Source organism: Mytilus galloprovincialis, chromosome 2 (genome assembly GCF_965363235.1).
Source record: "Mytilus galloprovincialis chromosome 2, xbMytGall1.hap1.1, whole genome shotgun sequence".
NCBI classification, from domain to species: Eukaryota; Metazoa; Mollusca; class Bivalvia; order Mytilida; family Mytilidae; genus Mytilus; species Mytilus galloprovincialis.
Genome location: NC_134839.1, coordinates 21,070,724 through 21,090,174, shown reverse-complemented (window position 1 = coordinate 21,090,174; position 19,451 = coordinate 21,070,724). Strand labels below are relative to the sequence as shown.

At 33.1% G+C, this 19,451-nt stretch overlaps 1 protein-coding gene across 1 annotated transcript; it reads right to left on the bottom strand.

Annotated features, from left to right (window-relative positions):
* Window positions 1-15,204: 15,204 nt before the first annotated feature.
* Window positions 15,205-18,579, bottom strand: LOC143063094 (uncharacterized). The gene is made up of 3 exons (XM_076235053.1): window positions 18,460-18,579; window positions 17,184-17,273; window positions 15,205-16,763 (listed from the first exon to the last, which is right to left on the bottom strand). Exons 1-3 carry the CDS (start codon window positions 18,484-18,486, stop codon window positions 15,498-15,500), a joined length of 1,383 nt encoding a protein of 460 aa, XP_076091168.1. The 5' UTR covers window positions 18,487-18,579; the 3' UTR covers window positions 15,205-15,497.
* Between the last annotated feature and the right edge of the window lie 872 nt (window positions 18,580-19,451).

The following is a 19,451-nucleotide window of genomic DNA, read 5'->3' as shown; positions in this document are numbered from 1 at the left end:
TAATACTGTTTTACATGGAAATACACAAGAGCATGCATCTTTCATCTCAGGACCACAAGTTGGAAATGTTTCATGTGGAGTGCGTTCGGATGAATATTCTAATGTGGACATTATATCTCCTTCTATTCAAAAGCAAATCATTGACGGTAAGGATGTTAATTTGGCATCTATGCTTATCCCAAACTATGAAACTCCCCAAATTCACTCTGTTGCAGCTAATGGGTTAGAGTTAAATATTTCTGGGAAGCCAGATCCCCGTCTTAATAGAAAACTCACAATTCAAGAATTCATTAAGGCATTTGGCAAGTTTAAGAGGGTCATGTCATCAGTTTACCCTGACCATAGAGCAGAGCTAGATGCTTATGAAGATGAGATTATAGATATTAGTAATTTTTATGGTGACAGATTTTATGATTACCATAAATTGTTTTCTGCAAAATCAGCAGCTCTTTTAAGGGAGAGAAGGATTAAGGTTGACTGGAGCAAAAGAGATAGGGATCTTCTTTCATTAATAGTTGCTGGTGGGAATGTAAATGTTTGCAAAATTTGTAATTTGGTTGATCACACTACTGCTTTTTGTCCTATGCAAACCTCCATGGCGTATCAAGACTACCCAGATAAAGTATCAAGGCAGGTAGACACTACTGATAAGTTAGGTAGAAAGGAAATTTATCATTCTGGGCGGGAGGTGTGCAATAATTTTAATACCAGTAGGGGTTGTACCAGGAGTTTTTGTCATTTTTCACATATCTGTAGCAGATGTAAAGTCGCTGGTCATACCCTATTATCTTGTCAAAAAGTTTTCCCCTCTCAAGGTAGGACTGAAGTACAATCTAAGCCACATACAGTAAACTCTTCACAAAAGTTTGAGAAAATAACAACAAATAAGCAAGGTCAATGACTACATGATTTCCCATATCTGGCTACTACTCCAATTAATGTTATTATACTTGCAAAAGAATTAATTTCTCATCCTGACAAAAAATTTGTTAACTATTTATGCAATGGCTTAGAGAAAGGATTTGATACTATGGTATCTACAACAGATTTACCTACAAAAGAATGTAGGAATAGTTTATCTGCTAGGACACAACCAGATGTGGTTTCTGATTTGATAGAGAAAGAAGTTTTTAAAGGTTTCTTGTATGGGCCTTTTAAGGATCCCCCTTTTCAAAATTATAGGGTAAGCCCAATTGGTATTGCAGAAGGGAAATATTCTGGTAAAAAGCGTTTAATATTGGACTTATCTTCACCACATAATGATGATAAACATCTAAGTATTAATGATCTTATTGACAAACAGGATTGCTCAATGTCTTATGTTAGAATAGATGACGCCATTGATGTTATTTTGAAATTTGGAAGAAATTCCTGGCTTTGCAAGTTCGACATATCCGACGCGTTCAAAAATTGTCCAATTGTACCAAGTCAGTGGCCTCTTTTCTGCATAAAATGGGAAAAAATGTATTATTTTTATGTCCGTTTAACTTTTGGATGTCGTTCAGGCATCCAAATTTTTGACCATTTATCCCAAGCTTTGTGTCATATTGCAGAAAACAATTACAAAGTTAATAGCATTTTGCATTTATTGGATGATTTCCTAACCATAGATCCACCAGATGCTGATGGTGAGAGGACTATGGCTATAATGATGATGATTTTCAAAAAACTGAACATTCCTATAGCAAAACATAAGACAATAGGTCCTGTAAAATGTTTAGAATATTTGGGTATTATTCTAGATTCTGAAAAAATGGAAGCTCGACTACCTCTTAATAAAGTTGATCGCATTTGTGAATTCATCAACAAATTATGCAGGAAAAAATCTTGTACAAAAAGGGAATTGTTGCAGCTTTTGGGTCACTTAAACTTTGCTTCACGTGTCATTTTACCTGGTAGATCCTTTGTTTCATACCTCATAGGGCTGTCCACTACTGTCAATGATTTGCATCATTATGTTAAATTAGATAAGGAATGCCGTGTTGACCTAGAATTTTGGTTACTTTTTCTGAGCAGCTGGAATGGTGTGAACATGTTTTACAGTAGACAATTTTACTCAAGTTATGATATGGAACTTTTTACTGATGCCTCATCAACAAAAGGATTTGGTGGATATTTCAAGGGAGAATGGTTTTATTCATCATGGCCATCAAACATTGCTTATCCTGACAAAACATTTTCAATGGCTTTTCTTGAATTATACCCCATTGTAGTATCCGCAATACTGTGGGGCTCACAGTGGACAACAAAACGCATTCTTTTCTGGTGTGACAATGAAGCTACAGTGGCTATAGTAAAAAAGGGCCGTTCAAAGTGTTTACAAATAATGAAATTAATGAGGAAACTTACATGGTGTGCTTGTAAATACAACTTTCATTTTAGTGCCAAACATGTTCCAGGATATCAGAATGATATAAGTGATGCTCTATCTCGTTTACAGATAGACAGATTCCGCAAACTAGCTCCCAGTGCAGCACAACATCCAATGAAGTGCCCAAGCAGCTCAGATGTAATGTGGTCCTAAATCAAGCAGTGAATGAACTTTGGAACAGTGCTATTGCTAATACTACAAGAACTGTTTATGATACTGGGTTCAGAAAATTTGAGACTTTTATGTTATTGAATGGTTTTCAATTTTCTAATTTACCTCCTATTTCTGAGGATATTTTAATTTATTTCATAGCCCACTGCTTTAAAATTCTGAGTTTACAATACTCTACCATTAAATTATATTTATGTGGAATTAGGTATAAATATGTACAGGGTAATCAAAATGATCCCTTACAATCTGCTCATAATACACCTTTAATCAGACTTGATTATGTTTTAAATTCTGTAAAAAGACTGCAAAAAACAAAAAATCACATAAGATTACCAATAACTTTCGAAATTTTGGAAAAAATTGTAAATTGTTTGAGAAAAGGTTTTTGTTCCAAGTTTACTGATTTAATGTTAAGAACTGCATGCATTGTCGCATTTTATGGATTTTTGAGATGTGGCGAGTTTACAGTGTCAAAGGCCTCACAGTTTGATCCACATATTAATTTATGTATTAAAGATGTTGTATTTCACTCAGACTTAGTAGTTTTGAAATTAAAACAATCAAAAACAGATCCTTTTAGAAAAGGCATAAATATACAGCTACATAAATTAGGTCAGCTTATCTGCCCTTACGCAATTTTGTTAGAATATATACAAATAAGGAAAGAATTTTCTCCTACAAACAAACTGATCCACTTTTCATAACCATTGATAAGAAACCTTTGGAGAGACAATATTTCATCACTTGTATCAAAAAAGTACTGGATATATGTGGTTTCAACTCAAGTCATTATAATGGTCATAGTTTTAGAATTGGGGCAGCTACAAGTGCTGGTAAGGCAAAAATAGAAGATCACTTGATAAAAACATTAGGGCGCTGGACTTCAGATAGTTACATCAGATACATTAGGGTAACGCCAGCATCTATTAAAACAGCTCAAAGTAGGTTAGGTAGAATTTAAGGGCATGCTCATTTTCAAATATTCCATACGCATGTTTTTTACAGAGATTCTAGATGATATTGTTTTTGTTTGACAATTGATTTTGATATTGTGTATTATTATGTGATAACATTTATTATTTTTATTATTTTTTTATTTTTTTTTTTTTCATGGCTTTATTGAAGGTACCCCCTCCCTAACCTCACAAATCCTTGGGGACACTCAGCTGTTACCATCTGTGTTATGGCCATTTATGAAATTTTATCACTGGTTGTTTCAAAAATTTCACTCATCCCCCAAGAATTTCTGGGGATAAACTGTCAAATTTCATACAAATTCATTCCAACACCAATTCAACATCAACACTACTAGGCTTCCTCATAGCCTCCTTACAGGCTTCCTCATTGTCTCATTATAGGCTTCCTCATAGCCTCATAGGCATGATAGCCTCTAGGAATGATAGCCTCATAGGCTTCCTGATAGCCTCATGCATTTATTTTGAACCATCGTTCCAATTGGATTGGTGTGATGTCAAGCCAGGGGTCTATACTTTGCTACTTTTCAGTATGCACATAGCTAGGCTCTTGGTTTAGGCATGGAGCAAAAAATTAAATTTTTTAGCTGAGTAGTTTCCCCAAGGGCCAAATTATAATCGTGATGTATATATATAAAATAAAAGTTGCAATTAAATTATGATTTATGTTTAATTCAAACATGAATACCAATGGCATTGCTACACAGTATTTCCCAGGAGTTTATTTACAAGATAGGTGATAGCAGGGAAAATTAGGTTGATAATAATGTGAGCACTAAATCCTTAATTTTACATATCATGAGTTCAAACAGTGTGTTCTGAAAGAAATCAGGGGTAATTAAATTATTTAAATTACTATGAAATTAATATGAACTCATTATGTGTGACTTTGAGGATTTTGTTCACTGACACATTTATTAGCAAAATTAAAATATAGGGCCGAAAGTTAGATCAGGATGGTTTAATTGTCAGGTCAAAGAATTTGCAAGAAGATATGAGGTTGGATGTTTGCTCAGGTGTTAACACACATTTCCCTATTACATAACAGATTACCACAGAAAAGATACAGTATAAACAAAAGACAATTAAAATAAGATTAGAACAGCATCACATCAAACAGAAATAAATTTACCCTAAAAAATATTTACAAAGAATCAGAACACATTGCAAACATGGAACAAATGACAATTAAACATATTCAGGATCATTTCTGAGAATTTTGTATAAATAGGTACTTATATGTTATATAAGTTATGTTTATACATAATTTGATTTTAATTACTCAATAGTCATTATTTTAGGATTTTCCCAGGATGTGTATTTTCTTTGCTGTTGAGATGAAACAGATTTATTATCATATGTCAATCAGTTAGATATGAAGTTTATCACATGTTCTTAGCAGGAGGTCTAATTTCATCAGTTCCAATACAAATATACATGTCTTGTTAATTAGTGACCACTTGTGGCATTTGGCTTCCTTTGTCCTTTGTTTCTTGATACATTAATCTGGGTGCAGTTTTAACTCCTCCCACTTAGGAGTATCCCATTAAGAAGTTGTGTATTAAAAACCTGTGTATGCTGCCTTGAGTATTCATTTATCTAAATGCAGATTAAGCAGTTATAGAATAATCTTGGCTAATAGTGCTAATAGTGTTTTAGCTAAAAACTTGCCTCCCACCGACCCCTCCTTTCACCTTCAATATTGCCATGACAGGGGAAGCAATCTCAGCATTATGTTTATTGGTAAGCAAAATGGCAATGCTTCATCTTACTGACCAAAACAACAATCAGACCATTAATATATGTGTTAAGGGGAAAGCATTACCCGTTAACCTGAAAACTTGTTTAATTCAATTTTTTGTAGTCAGTATTTAGTCAATGCTAAATGATGTTTTGTGGTCATTTTGGCACAAAATATGATTTCAAATATATGATCTAAATTGGAAAAATTGTCTGACCTGCAGCATTATTGACCAATTTGTCTGACAGTCTGGCAAAATAATAAGAAGTCAGCGATCATTAGTATCATTCAGGTATGCAATATTCCTCTGAAAGAAGAAGTTTTTAAAGAGGAAGCTTTAATAACAAATCTGAAAAAATATTTTATTGAGAATTTATAACCAAAATATTTGTTTAGTGGGAGAACTTCATTTGGATGACTGCCTTCTATAATTATGTCATATTTAAAATATTTATTTGGAGTTTTGTTGAGGAACATATTTTTTGCACTAGTTAAAATTCACCCGTCAGAATGCCTGCAGAATGGATTTATGAATATGACAGGGATTGTGTATTAATATTTTTTTAATAGATTTTTAAAACATTTGCTGGTTGACTCCCACTGAATTTTATGTATACTATGTTACTACTTAATTGGTTAAAAGATCAATTCTAATTGTATTTTATCATCAAGCAATAAGTTTGATTAACATCAAAATAAATAATGGCAGTCTATCAGATGTGTAGTGCTAAGTATTTCTTTAATTTTTGTCTTGTTAAAAAAACCAACATAAAATGGTCATCTGTTTAAAGATGCATGTCAGGGATATTTTAAAGGAATATGTATTAATCAAAATCAAATCCATAAATATATGGCTTCTGAATAAATAATTTTGAAAGGTAAACATTTTTGTTAAAGCACGTTGTTCTTCATACATTCTTTTGAAAAAAATCTTTTTGTAAAGAAGTACAGAAAGTTAAAATATTTCACTGAATGAGTTTTAGATAGATTCTATAATATTATTTGAAAAACTTGAAAACTTCATTGAAAATTTTGAAAAAAAAAAATTTCAGTTTGATGTGTTGAATTACAAAGGCATTGAGTACGGTGTGTTCAGGAACTGATCATCATTCTTGAGAATGATTTATAGTTTACACTATAAAAACATGGCAGTAAATTAAACACTGTGCAGTTACACAAAATTCATTATTTATAGATATTGTCCATCTGATTGCTGTTGCTTACATGTTACATCTACAATCTTTACATATTTAATTGAATGTTAAGTTCATGTTTTTTGTTATAGTATTTTATCAGCAATAATCAAATGCATTGTACACATATCACCTCCTTGTTATTTATTTTTGGGAAAGGGTTTTTAGTCATAGTAGCTCTTTCACTATCACCTGGTGTTTGTCATTCAATAACTTATTAGTTAGTCTTCATCTGGAGATTTTTGAGTTAATCAACGAGTCTAACATTTTGAAAATTGGTACACAATGTAGTAAAGTATGATAAGTCAATTTATGGGTTAATTTAAATTTCTGAAAATATGAGCCTTGAAGTGTGTATTTAATTTGGTTGAAGGGTCCAACTCTGTCTAAAGTTTGTTCCTGGAAATCTCTTATGTGTTACTTTATACACCAAGCCCTTATATTTGAAGAACATATTTCTACAAAATAAGAAATGGTTTAATTAATAATTTTTTATCGACTTTAGGTTACATTTTTTATATCCTCAAGAAGTAAGGTTTCGGTGGTCCTTTTTTACCCAAACACTATCTTCTACACATTATGTGAACTTATCTGATAAGACACATTTCAGAACTAGTACTTACAGAAAAGCATTAATAGCTATGTCTAATATTACATCAGTTGTTAAGCATCTTTATGATGCCCCCTTCTCTCAGCCATGCTCTATGTACTCCAAAAGTTAAATGTAAAGTTTTCTGATTACTTTTGTTTAGGAAGATGTATTCATAAAGTATCATTGCAGTATGGCTGTTGTATTAGAAATGTGAATTAGTCTTATCATCTGCTGATTTAGAAAGGCAGATCCAAAATATCTCTGTATTTAGAGCTTTATTTGTTAATGTACACATGTATATAAAAAATAGTATGTCATTTTATTTGACATATTTTTTGCAGGATTGTAAGCAAATAGAAATAAGTCTTGGCTGGAGTAGCTCTGGCTTACTAGAAACAAATTTAGCTTTTTATATTATGAAAATGTTTTAAATTATTTCACTGTTCTTTTATTTTACACAATTATTTCACTGTTACAGAACTTTTATACAATGTTTTTTTTTAACAGATTGGAGTTGTGAAATGCTCTTTTTTTTCACTAATATATCTTTTAGCATTACTACATGCACCAGCATTAATGCAGGTATCAATTTGAAAAAATTGTCAAGAAAAGGTATTGAAGAATAACAGATGTTCATTTTCTTCAGCATCTATCTTGTGGACCATTCTTATTTTGAAAAAAACAAATATTTTGTCAATTTATACCTGCCTGATATAAACCTAAAGTTTGTTTTTTTTGCACAAATATGTTTTTATTGGTACAAAAGCAGCGGATATATACTATTTTTTTTTGAAATTGGCCAGAGAAGATACACATCTATTTTATATGTCTTCAAACATAAAATGTCAAAATTTAGGACAAGAGAATTACGTACCTAGAAACAAAAACAAAGTACAAATCCATGTGTAAAAACCTTTTTTATTTTGTAATTGTTAGTAATAAGTTATCATTGAAATATACTTGTTGATCTGTTACTTGTTTATTGTTTTATTAAATATTACATCATGTGGAAGACTTAGTTAAAGGTTCACCAGGAAACCAAACAAAAGAAAAGAAAACACAGCATAAGCAAGGTACAGAATAAGATTGAGAAAAGAAATGGGGAATGTGTCAAAGAGACAACAACCCGACCATAGAGCAGAAAACAGCTGAAAGCCACCAATGGGACTTCAACATATCAAGAACATCACACACCCACAGGTGGTTCTCAGCTTTCCCCTCAATAATCATGTGTACTAGTTCAGTGAAAATCGACCTCATACTAATCTCCAAAACATATAAATGAACTAAAAAAAATTTAAAAGTATGAAACTCACAGAGGCTAATTCTGGTTAATAGATAATGAAAGCTGTCTTAAGTCACAAAGAAATCTGATTATTGTAACTTCAAAATTAAAAAGGAAAAAAACAACAAACATTGCAGTGCTGACATTTTATGAAAAATAAAGATATTGAGGTCACTGTACCAACCTCAAAAATGAGCAAATCTGATACAGTATAGTATGATGAAGAGATGCTTAGAATGACAATATATACAATCTTCTAAAGGGAGAACCAACATCCTGATTTAGTATTCCTTGTATTAAGATTTGTATGCCCGCACTGTAGCAGAAGGGGCATTAAGTTTTACCCTTCGTAAGTTTTACCATTGTAAGATTTACGGTTGCCATTATGAGTTGGTTTACAGTAATGGATTATCTTTTTCACAGATGACAATGGATATGTCCCTAGTGTCGTAACTACAACCCTGGCCCCTTTTCTAAATGTGACCTACCTCATATGACGTATACTTGAGTTAGTACTAGCTAACACGTGACACGACGGGTGCCACATGTGGAGCAGGAACTGCTTACCTTTTTTAACCAACTGAGATCACCTCCAATTTTGGCCGAGTTCGTGTTTCTCAGTCTTTACTTTTCTATGTTTAGTTTTGTGTACTTCAGTTTTCTATGTTTAGTTTTGTGTACTTTAGTTTGTTGGTATTTTTTTCATTTTATGGCCCATTTATGGGCATTATGTTTTCTGGTCTGTGCGTCTGTTCATCCGTCCGTTCGTCTGTCCCGCTTCAGGTTCAAGTTTTTGGTCGAGGTAGTTTTTGGAAGAAGGAAAAATCGCCCCACTGGCAAATCGCCCCACACCTTATCGCCCCACTTTTTCACCAACTCGACCCACCTTTGAAAAAAATGGCCCCGTTATAAATGGGTTAAATCACGTTATATTACTCCTGCCAACTCGCCCCACTTAATGAAAAACGGTAATATCTAGATTAATATTTTCTTGTCTGCCAACTGGCCCCACTTAGGGTGCTATAAACAGTTTCGTATAAAAAACTAGGGGTTATTCCCCAACTAAAAATAGACATGGAGGGAAGTCCCTTTTTATCAACATAATTGGTGAAAAAGTATCATGTTTTTTGTATTTGGTTGTAAAGATATGTTAATTAACTTCAATTAAAACAGGTTAGATGATTAAAATAATTTAAAAAATTAGATTAAATATTCATGTTTTGAGGGGAGACAACACTGTAAACAGTCTGTTTTTTTTTTTTTTGCAGTGAAAATTCAAAACTTATTTGCAGCCACTGTAGCTCTTTTTCGGAGCAGGCGAACGTACACTGAAGCATGAATTTTTTGAAAGACCAGGTAAAAATCTATGAAATTCATACAACTTTGATAATGAAAAATGTGCAGGTATCATGTCTTCAGGGGTGTGCACATGACCTGATTTCAGGTTTTTTAAGCTTAAATTAGGCAATGTTTTCCCCAGTTTCTCTGGATAAAACTTTTTTATACTATTAAAAGTACACTTTTTTTATTCCATTATAAACTAGAGAACATTCTGATTCCAGTGATATCTAGTTTTATACAGGTATCTTTATTAATCAGTCCACCACTAAGGGTCACTTATACATGGTCCCTCAAAATATGACGTCATAGAAAAAAAACTGTTGATTGCACCCTTAAATGAAAACGGTAATATCTAGATTAATATTTAATTTTCTTGTCTGCCAACTCGCCCCACTTTATGAAAAACAGTAATTTCTAGATTAATATTTCCCTTTCTTGTCTGCCAACTCGCCCCACTTAATGAAAAACGGTAATATATAGATTAATATTTAATTTTCTTGTCTGCCAACTCGCCCCACTTAAATGAAAACTAAGTGGGGCGATTTTTAAAAAAGTGGGGCGATTAGGTGAACCTGTTTGGGTTGGGTTTTTTTTTTTTTTTATAAAGTGGGTCGAGTTGGTGAAAAAGTGAGGCAATTTGTAATGGTTTCGTAGTTTTTGATGAAGTTGAAGTCCAATCAAATTGAAACTTAGTAAACATGTTCCCTATGATATGATCTTTCTAATTTTAATGCCAAATTAGAGATTTTATTCCAATTTCACGGTGCACTGAACATAGAAAATGATAGTGCGCATGGGGCATTCGTGTACTTGGAACATATTCTTGTTTAGCCATGGCGTAGTCAGTTCATTTTCGACGTATAAGTTTTATTGTCCTTCTGGTATCTTTTGCTTCTCTTTAACAAAGGAAGATAATCATTTAAGGACATGCCAGCTCCGACTTCAATCATGCTGATATATAGGTTATTTCTTCATCATGTGACAATCAAATAAAATCACTTTGAGAGAGGATTAGTATCAATAAACTCATCATAGATACCAGGACTAAATTTAGTATATACGCCAGACGCGCGTTGCGTCCACAAAAGTCTCATCAGTGACGCTCGAATCCAAAAAAGTTTAAAAGGCTAAATAAAGTACGAAGTTGAAGAGCATTGAGGACCAAAATTCCTTAAAGTTTTGCCAAATACAGCTAAGGTAATCTATGCCTGAGGTAGAAAAGCCTTAGTATTTCAAAAAATTCCAAAATTTGTAAACAGTAAATTTATAAATATAACCATATCAATGACAATTCAATCAAGCCCAGTAGTCAGCACTTTTTGTACTGACATGAATAATTCATGTCAGCACAAAAAGTGCTGACTACTGGGCTTGTGATACCCTCGGGGAAATAAATCTCCAACAGCAGTGGCATCGACCCAGTGGTTGTAAATAAACTCATCATAGATACCAGGACTAAATTTAGTATATACGCCAGACGCGCGTTTCGTCTACAAAAGACATATCAGTGACGCTCGAATCCAAAAAAGTTAAAAAGGCCAAATAAAGTACGAAGTTGAAGAGCATTGAGGACCAAAATTCCTAAAATTTTTGCCAAATACAGCTAAGGTAATCTATGCCTGAGGTAGAAAAGCCTTAGTATTTCAAAAAATTCTAAAATTTGTTAACAGTGAATTCAAGCCCTCATAAATCATACGAGAAGAAATTTACCTGTATAATGCAAACAACTGGTTTTAAAAAAAGACCCTATAAGTGAATCAATTTCATTTTTTTTCTTATTTGACAACTGTATCGTTCCTATATTCCGTGTGAATACTCCTGATGAAAAGTTTCATTGGCTCTTAGGGTGAAAGACAATATTTTTTAATTTGAATAGAATATTACCATAACAGTTTGGATGTAAAATATATGAACGACAAAGATACATGCGCATGTGTTTATTTTTACGAATTTTGTCATTGTAGCTATAATCAAATTGGGTAAATATTAATAATTTTACTAATGAAATTAACTGAAAAAGTCACATAATCCGTGAAATAAAACCCACGTTAGTTTTTTTTTTTTATAGAAATTGCCAATAATTAAAATACATAAAAAAAATGCCAACACTAGTTGACATATATACACATGCAGTTGAATTTAGATACAAAGCCCTTATATCCAAAAATGCATAACTTAGACAACAAAAGACATATGTGTGTGTGTTTTCTAAAGAAATCAGTCTACAACCCTTAGAATTACTAATCTAGACAAAACATTTGATTAGATTTGTTTTATTGTTTTTATTGAACTTTCATTAATACTACCACGATGATTTATCACTTAATTAGACAATGTTTTTAGTTGAGAAAAGGCCTAAGTTACATTAAAGGATGTCTAATAACTAGTAGGTACATTTGTCTGCAATTACAACTTGCATGAAAGGATTGCGATGTTGTCATGTACACATTTTTTTCCGTTTTCAAAAGCTTAATTGACTGTGTATTTTCCCGACAATAGCTTCCATTTTCTTGATTGGAAAAATATTGGTGGTATATTTCGAAGGCAGTTTTGTCACAGTCGATTTCTGATATACCATGTAGGTTTACATTCGTAAAACATTCAAAGGGACCAAGTTACCCATATTAAGATAACCCTATTTCAATAGTTTTCTCTACGAAGGAAATCTTGAATACACATACAAAATCTTGTTTATATTGTTCTATTACAGTAAAGTTCTCAACCGATTCTTATTGTAAATCATATTGTTTTTCTGTTTGTCTTTTTCATTTTTAGCCATGGCGTTGTCAGTTTATTTTGGATTTGTGAGTTTGACTGTCCCTTTGGTATCTTTCGTCCCTCTTTTCTAGATGTGAGATAAACTGAACTATCTAGGCGTCATGCATAAAACTCAATCAATCGCATTTGTAACAGTTGCCCTACTCAGACAGAGCATAGTGCTTTTGATGATGTTGTTTTTAAACCTATCAAATAAATTAACCAAAATGAACTTTTGGTGCATGATAATATTTAGTCCAAATGTACTTGAGCATGCTCCTTCATAAAAGTTGTAAAACATTGGCGTATAGAAAGTTGGTACACCTTAGGTTAAATATTTAAAGATGCTTTAAAAATTGGAAACATTTGATTAGACATTAACATATAAGGACTTTGAATTGTTGGACTGACACTTACATGTATATGTGGTATCCTTTATCTATACAGTTCGTCAGAATGTATGCACTGTTAAAATGGTATTGTCTATAAAGAGTGAGGTTAAAGGATGGCTTTTTAACATTCTTCTTTGGAATTAGTAAACTTAAAATAGGCATACTTAGGAAACAAAGTTGGACTATTTATTCTATCTGTTTTGTCGAGTTTGAATTCACATTGTTATGTGACGTGTTTCTGTATCTTCATAACCAATACTCATGTGTTTGTTATCTTATAGTTCGTTTCTGTGTGTGTTACATTTTAATGTTGTGTTTCTGTTGTGTCGTAGTTCTCCTCTTTTATTTGATGCGTTTCCCTCAGTTTTAGTCTGTAACCCGGATTTGTTTTTTTCTCAATCGATTTATGAATCTCGAACAGCGGTATACTACTGTTGCCTTTATTTATGACATTTCCTTTGATTAGTTGGATAATTGCGCCATGTCTTATCGTTTGTGAATTAGATTCTATTTTGAATTTTCTATAGGTATGTAAAAGTGAAAATATTTAATCAGCAAATGTATGCATAATATTTGTTATACTTATAAATAGTTATCAAAAGTACAAGGATTATAATTTAGTACGCCAGACGCGCGTTTCATCTACATAAGACTCATCAGTGACGCTCATATCAAAATATTAATAAAGCCAAACAAGTACAAAGTTGAAGAGCAATGAGGATCCAAAATTCCAAAAAGTTGTGCCAAATACGGCTATAAAAAAGACCACATTATTGATATTCATGTCAACACCGAAGTGTTGACTACTAGGCTGGTGATACCCTCGGGGACGAAACGTCCACCAGCAGTGGCATCGACCTAGTGGTGTAAATAGTTATCAAAAGTACCAGGATTATAATTTAGTACGCCAGACGCGTGTTTCGTCTACATAAGACTCATCAGTGACGCTCATATCAAAATATTTATAAAGCCAAACAAGTACAAAGTTGAAGAGCATTGAGGATCCAAAATTCCAAAAAGTTGTGCCAAATACGGCTAAGGTAATCTATGCCTGGGATAAGAAAATCCTTAGTTTTACGAATAATTCAAAGTTTTGTAAACAGGAAATTTATAAAAAAGACCACATTATTGATATTCATGTCAACACCGAAGTGTTAACTACTAGGCTGGTGATACCCTCGGGGACGAAACGTCCACCAGCAGTGGCATCGACCTAGTGGTGTAAATAGTTATCAAAAGTATAAACAGTTTTAATTTTGAAGAAAAACCGAAATGGTTAGAAACACAAATAATTACACAATTTTGATATTCTTTTTATGGTTAGAAAATACATAAAATTGCTTAATTATAAACTCAATCCATATTTCATATTCGAAATTTAGAAATTTGCCTGTGATAAAATAAACTATACAAACATACGTCACTTTTTGTGGCGTTGATACTTTTGTGTGGCGCACATATAAAATTCTTAAGTGGTATCCGTTATTATTCTGTGGTTTAAATGGTATGATGTACTATCATATTATCATTTATGCATTTCTCTGTTCTTTATGTTCGTGTTCGTGCGTTTATTTGTACTGTATGCCTGTCACGGTATGTTGTCATTTAAGCGATATTTTCAACATTGTCATATAAGCGAAAGGTTTGGCTAGCCATAAAACAAGATTCAATCCACTATTATTTTTTTTAATTTTGTTATTCTTAATTTTTGTTTTACTACTTTCCCGTCAAGTAGTGTTGTTATTTTAGTGGTTATTTTATCCTTGCCATAAAAACTACAGATGAAAATTACTGCAAATGTCTTCGGTGACAGATAAATACAAGAATAGGATGGGAACTACTATTTCCAGTGACTGATGGTTCATGATGTATGAAGGTTTGAAAAGAGTGTAATATGTTGAGCAGGATTCGAGAACCATTACCTGTAATTATTCCTGATTATCGATATGTTACGTGGTTTTTATGTAATGTTTTGTAAAATTTTGTATGTCTCTTCGTCGTTTAAAGTGTGTTCGCCATGACTTTGCTGGTCTCCTTACGAATTGTGAATGATGATTCTCAAATTGGTATATTCTGCCTCTTTTATCTAATCTATTAAAATTTTCACCTGATAAAAATTTGGTAAACCTTTTCAGTGTTGATAAATAGATTATACAGTTAGCAAGTAATAGTGATTATTTTCAAAACACGTCGGAGCTATATATTATACATTGGTCAACCAACTCTTGAACAGTATGGTATCAACAGATACACATTAATGACTTACAGATGCAATGTTCAGCATTCAGAAGTACTGATGACTTAATATATTGTTTTAAGGAAAGGTTTTGATCATCCCGACATCCGTACTACAGTTATTTTGAAAATATAAGTCAGCAACATATGTCTTTACCAATAAAAATCATTTATTTTCACAATTCTTTTATTCTGTTGCTCTAATAAGATAGAACATTCAATAGTAGCACAATAATTTTAATATTATGAATATAGAATTTTTATCTTCAAAATTATTGTATTATCACAATGAATCAGGTCGCATATGCTTAAATATACAAAATTGAATAATTTTTAATTTCAAGACACAGACGACCTATCAATGTTTATTATTTTTCATGTAGAACATTTAAAGTTACATAAACCAGATATGGAATACATATAAGCGATAAACAAGAGAATCCCTTTATGGAAATCGGTTTGGAAGCCCAGGAAGTCCGGGTAGACCATCAAGTTGGATATCGCCAAGAATTCGCCTTCTGGCACCATAAAAACCATGACCATTAAAAAGGTCAACTTTCCTAATGAAAGGTCTTGCTTCAGTCGGCCCACCATGCAAATTAACTCTAACAAAAGAATCATCTGTACCGATAAGTGATCTGGGTCGGTCTCTGTCGGTTTGTCCTCTTGAAGATTGACTGCCTTGTGCACTTTGAGTTCGACGACCATCATTACCAGTTGTATCTGGTGCGACACTAGGATTGCCATTTCCGGAACCTCCGGGTGCGCCTGGTCCATTAGCTGGAGCACCAGGTCTTCCATCATTTCTAAGAATATCCTGTCGAGGCTCATCTGACATAGGACCATTTCTTCGCCCACCACCATTTTCATCCATTCTTGCGTCGTTTCCATTTGCACCATCCTGAATAGGTCTACCGTTATTTCCTGCTATTCTGACACCGTTTAAATCTACTACCGGTGCTCTACTACCAGGTTGACCAGATATTTCCACAGTAAGTCTGCCTCCGTTCAGATTGCGTCTGATGCTGGTAATTGACCGGTCCTCTGGTTCTCCAGGCCGTCTAATGGGCAATCTTGATCGGTCCTCTGATTCCACAGGAAGCCTTACAACTTCATTATCAGATCGTCTATCACCATTCAGTCTTATTGATGCACTGAGACTGTTCAATTGTTGTCTTCGGCGGCGTTCTAAGGAATCTCTCCAACTGACTCTCTGTTGTCGTCGGAAGCCCTGTGGGTCAAAGAAGTCGGATCTGGCTACGACAACACTTCTGCCTCCTCTATTTGCAGTCCTAGTATCGACAGCTCCATTGTTTCCAACAGGATTCCCATTTGTGTTTCCATCATTCCCTGCAACGTTGTTTGTGTTTCCAGAAGCTCCATTGGCGCCATTATTCATAAGAGCTGATTCTGTAACTGCTTGGACAACAACTGGAGTTGATGGTGGGTTGGCATTTCCACCTGAACCAGAAAATGGCGGCATATGGCAGTAACTTTTTGCATAACTATGACAGCATACCATAGGTTCTCGACAGCCTCCATCGTCAAAACATTCTACAGTATATGGAGGGCCTGCATTTGTAAATGGATCGGGGCATACTCTGTTCCTTGGAAAGGGGATTTGTAAACACGTGGCCCTCTGTCCGCAGTCTCCAAAAGGGGTACAGACTACTTGTAAATCACATGTCTCCTCAAAGTTACAGGTCACACTCTGAAACAGAATACATGAGGTTAATAAATTATTTTTTAATTTGAACTCTTGACCATGAAATACGTTTTTTCATCAACATGATTTCTGTCTTGTATCAATTCCTTTTCGGTAATATTTTGTTTGAATATTGCACTCACTACATTCATAACATTCACATTTGTCATAACTGATCATAACCTTAATGAAGAGTAATAGATGTTCTTGAATTTAGCAATCAACAGTTTGGAAAAAATACAGTGGCAGATATATTTTATAATATATCAAGGTTTTCTCATGGCATTATGGCTTCATCCATCAATAATACTGACCACCAGATAAAGACAATAGTGCTGACAGTGATGTTAAGTACAAAAATCAATCAAGGACACAATTTTAAAAAGATTTGTTTCTATTTTGCGAAATTGTAAATAATCTAGTTACCCTACATGCAATCTGTCGAACCAGTTCTACCCATGGATTTCTGTACCTTGTCGTTTGTTGTGAGAAGGTAGCTTTCCAGACAGACAGAAGCTGAAAATTAAATAAGGTATGTTTTTGTCAGGATATGTATAATTATACTATATTCAGCCCGATGAAATCAAACACATCAACATATGGAACTTATCCCTTGAGACAACAGATATTAGTTTATCCGACAATCTTTTTCTTAACATTCCATTTCATGTGTTTCTTTTGGCGTTAATCTTTCCTTATTAACTACAAAATGTTCAAATTTTGTTTCGAGCACAACCGACGAGTATAATAAATTTTCGAAACAAACATATGGTAATAAAATATAAACCAATAGCTCGTTTATTGTTATTATTTCATAATACTTATTATTTGTTATATTGTACCGCCTGTATTTCAAATGTTGCTATGTTCAATCTTGATCAAAGTACGTATACGGATATCCCTTCTTGTCCTATGAATTTTATGTCACTTCCTTTTCTGTATTCTATAAAATGATATCGAGTTTCAAGCTTATCCTTTGTGTGACTATCTCGGGTCTCGTTTTACTCCATGATAATTATACTATAAATGAATCGACATTCTGATTGATATTTACTTCAGACAGAATCGTTAATATGTTCGTCTTCTGGTTGCGATTTGTTTTTTTTTTTGGTAACTGGTATCATTTTGTCTTTTAAATAAAAGAGATGGAAAATCTTTTTAAAACCAAGTTGCAAACTAATATTACCAACTAAAACTGTCCTGTGAACTAAATATTAACCGATACTAACCTTAACTAATATTGATATGTGTTCTTGAATCAAAAATCAGATTCGTTGGCAATTAAAGGTTATGAGGGGGGATTGTAGTGACAGAGATATATTTTTAGACATACACTTGAATATCAAGGGTTCTATCTGTCTTTCCAGCCATAACAAACTGACTGTAACGATATAGCCAATATTGCTGAGTGAACGTGACGTTAAAAACTAACAATCACGCAATAAATAAAGTTAAAATTGAGTGGTGGTCTTAGACCGCGACAGCTTGGAGTAATGTTCTGAATAAAAAATGCTTTTTTGTTTCTTTTTCTTCCAATTTTGCCATCTTTGTAAAGATACTGGTTTAGGATTGTAAATAAAATTTTATATTGCTCACAAGTAAATCATCAAATGAAACAAAAATAGATAAGTATCATACAAAAGTACAATCAGTGAATATGTGATAATTTTCAATAATTGTGTTAATATCAAGCTTTCCTTACCACCAACAGTGTATGCAGTCCCTTCATCTTCACAAGAATGGATTTCAAACATGAATTAGCTTACATCTATAAATTATAATATAAGTTACATCATATAAAAAATGCTTTTTGATTGACAATATAAACATTCACGGTCATGTCATTCTTTGATAATGTGTTGTTATTTTATCTTAATATATAAAATCTTGTAGATTCAATTTTGGGATTTATTGCTAGTCATCGTCATCGGAGGTGTCATTAAGGATACTTCAATAAAAAAATCTTTGGAAATTGGAAAACAGTAATGGACATACTGAAATGAGTAACTGCATCTTTATATTTTATAAAAACAGATTCAAATCAATATGTATTTCTTTACATATATGTTTTAACTTGACAACATTCTACATTTATCTATAATTTATCAATTGGTTGCCCCTCTTGGATGGATTTAAGTATCTTATTTTTCGAAACAAGACATTGTGGTTAGTTTGTTCTCGGAAACACATACTGCAAACTTTTAAAAACCCAGTAATATGTAAAAACGACATCGGTGACATCCAAAAGTCCCCTTATTGATTTAATCATCTGTTTTCTTTTGTGTGGAAACATTTGTCACTAGACGCCGTGTTTCACTTTGATGTATACATCCAATTTAAGAATTCTGTTTTCAGCTGTGTTTCTATTGTATGTTTTTCTTCTTTAATATCTGATTTTGTTACACAGTATGAGAAATAAATCAACAAATAATACGAGATTTTCAGCTATATGACATGAGGAAGCCTGTCCCAAGTCAGGAACGTTTTTACAATTTTGGTTCACATGGATGTTTCGGAGTTAAGCGTGACGTCCATTTATGCTGAACTAGTATACATGATTGTTTATGGGCCAGCTAAAGCCGGCCTCTTAGTGTATCTCAATTGTTAATACATTTTTACAAATTTTGAACCAATTCTGTGACATGTCATTTCCACATGATTTTGATGCTTACAGAGAATGACTCTAAACATCTC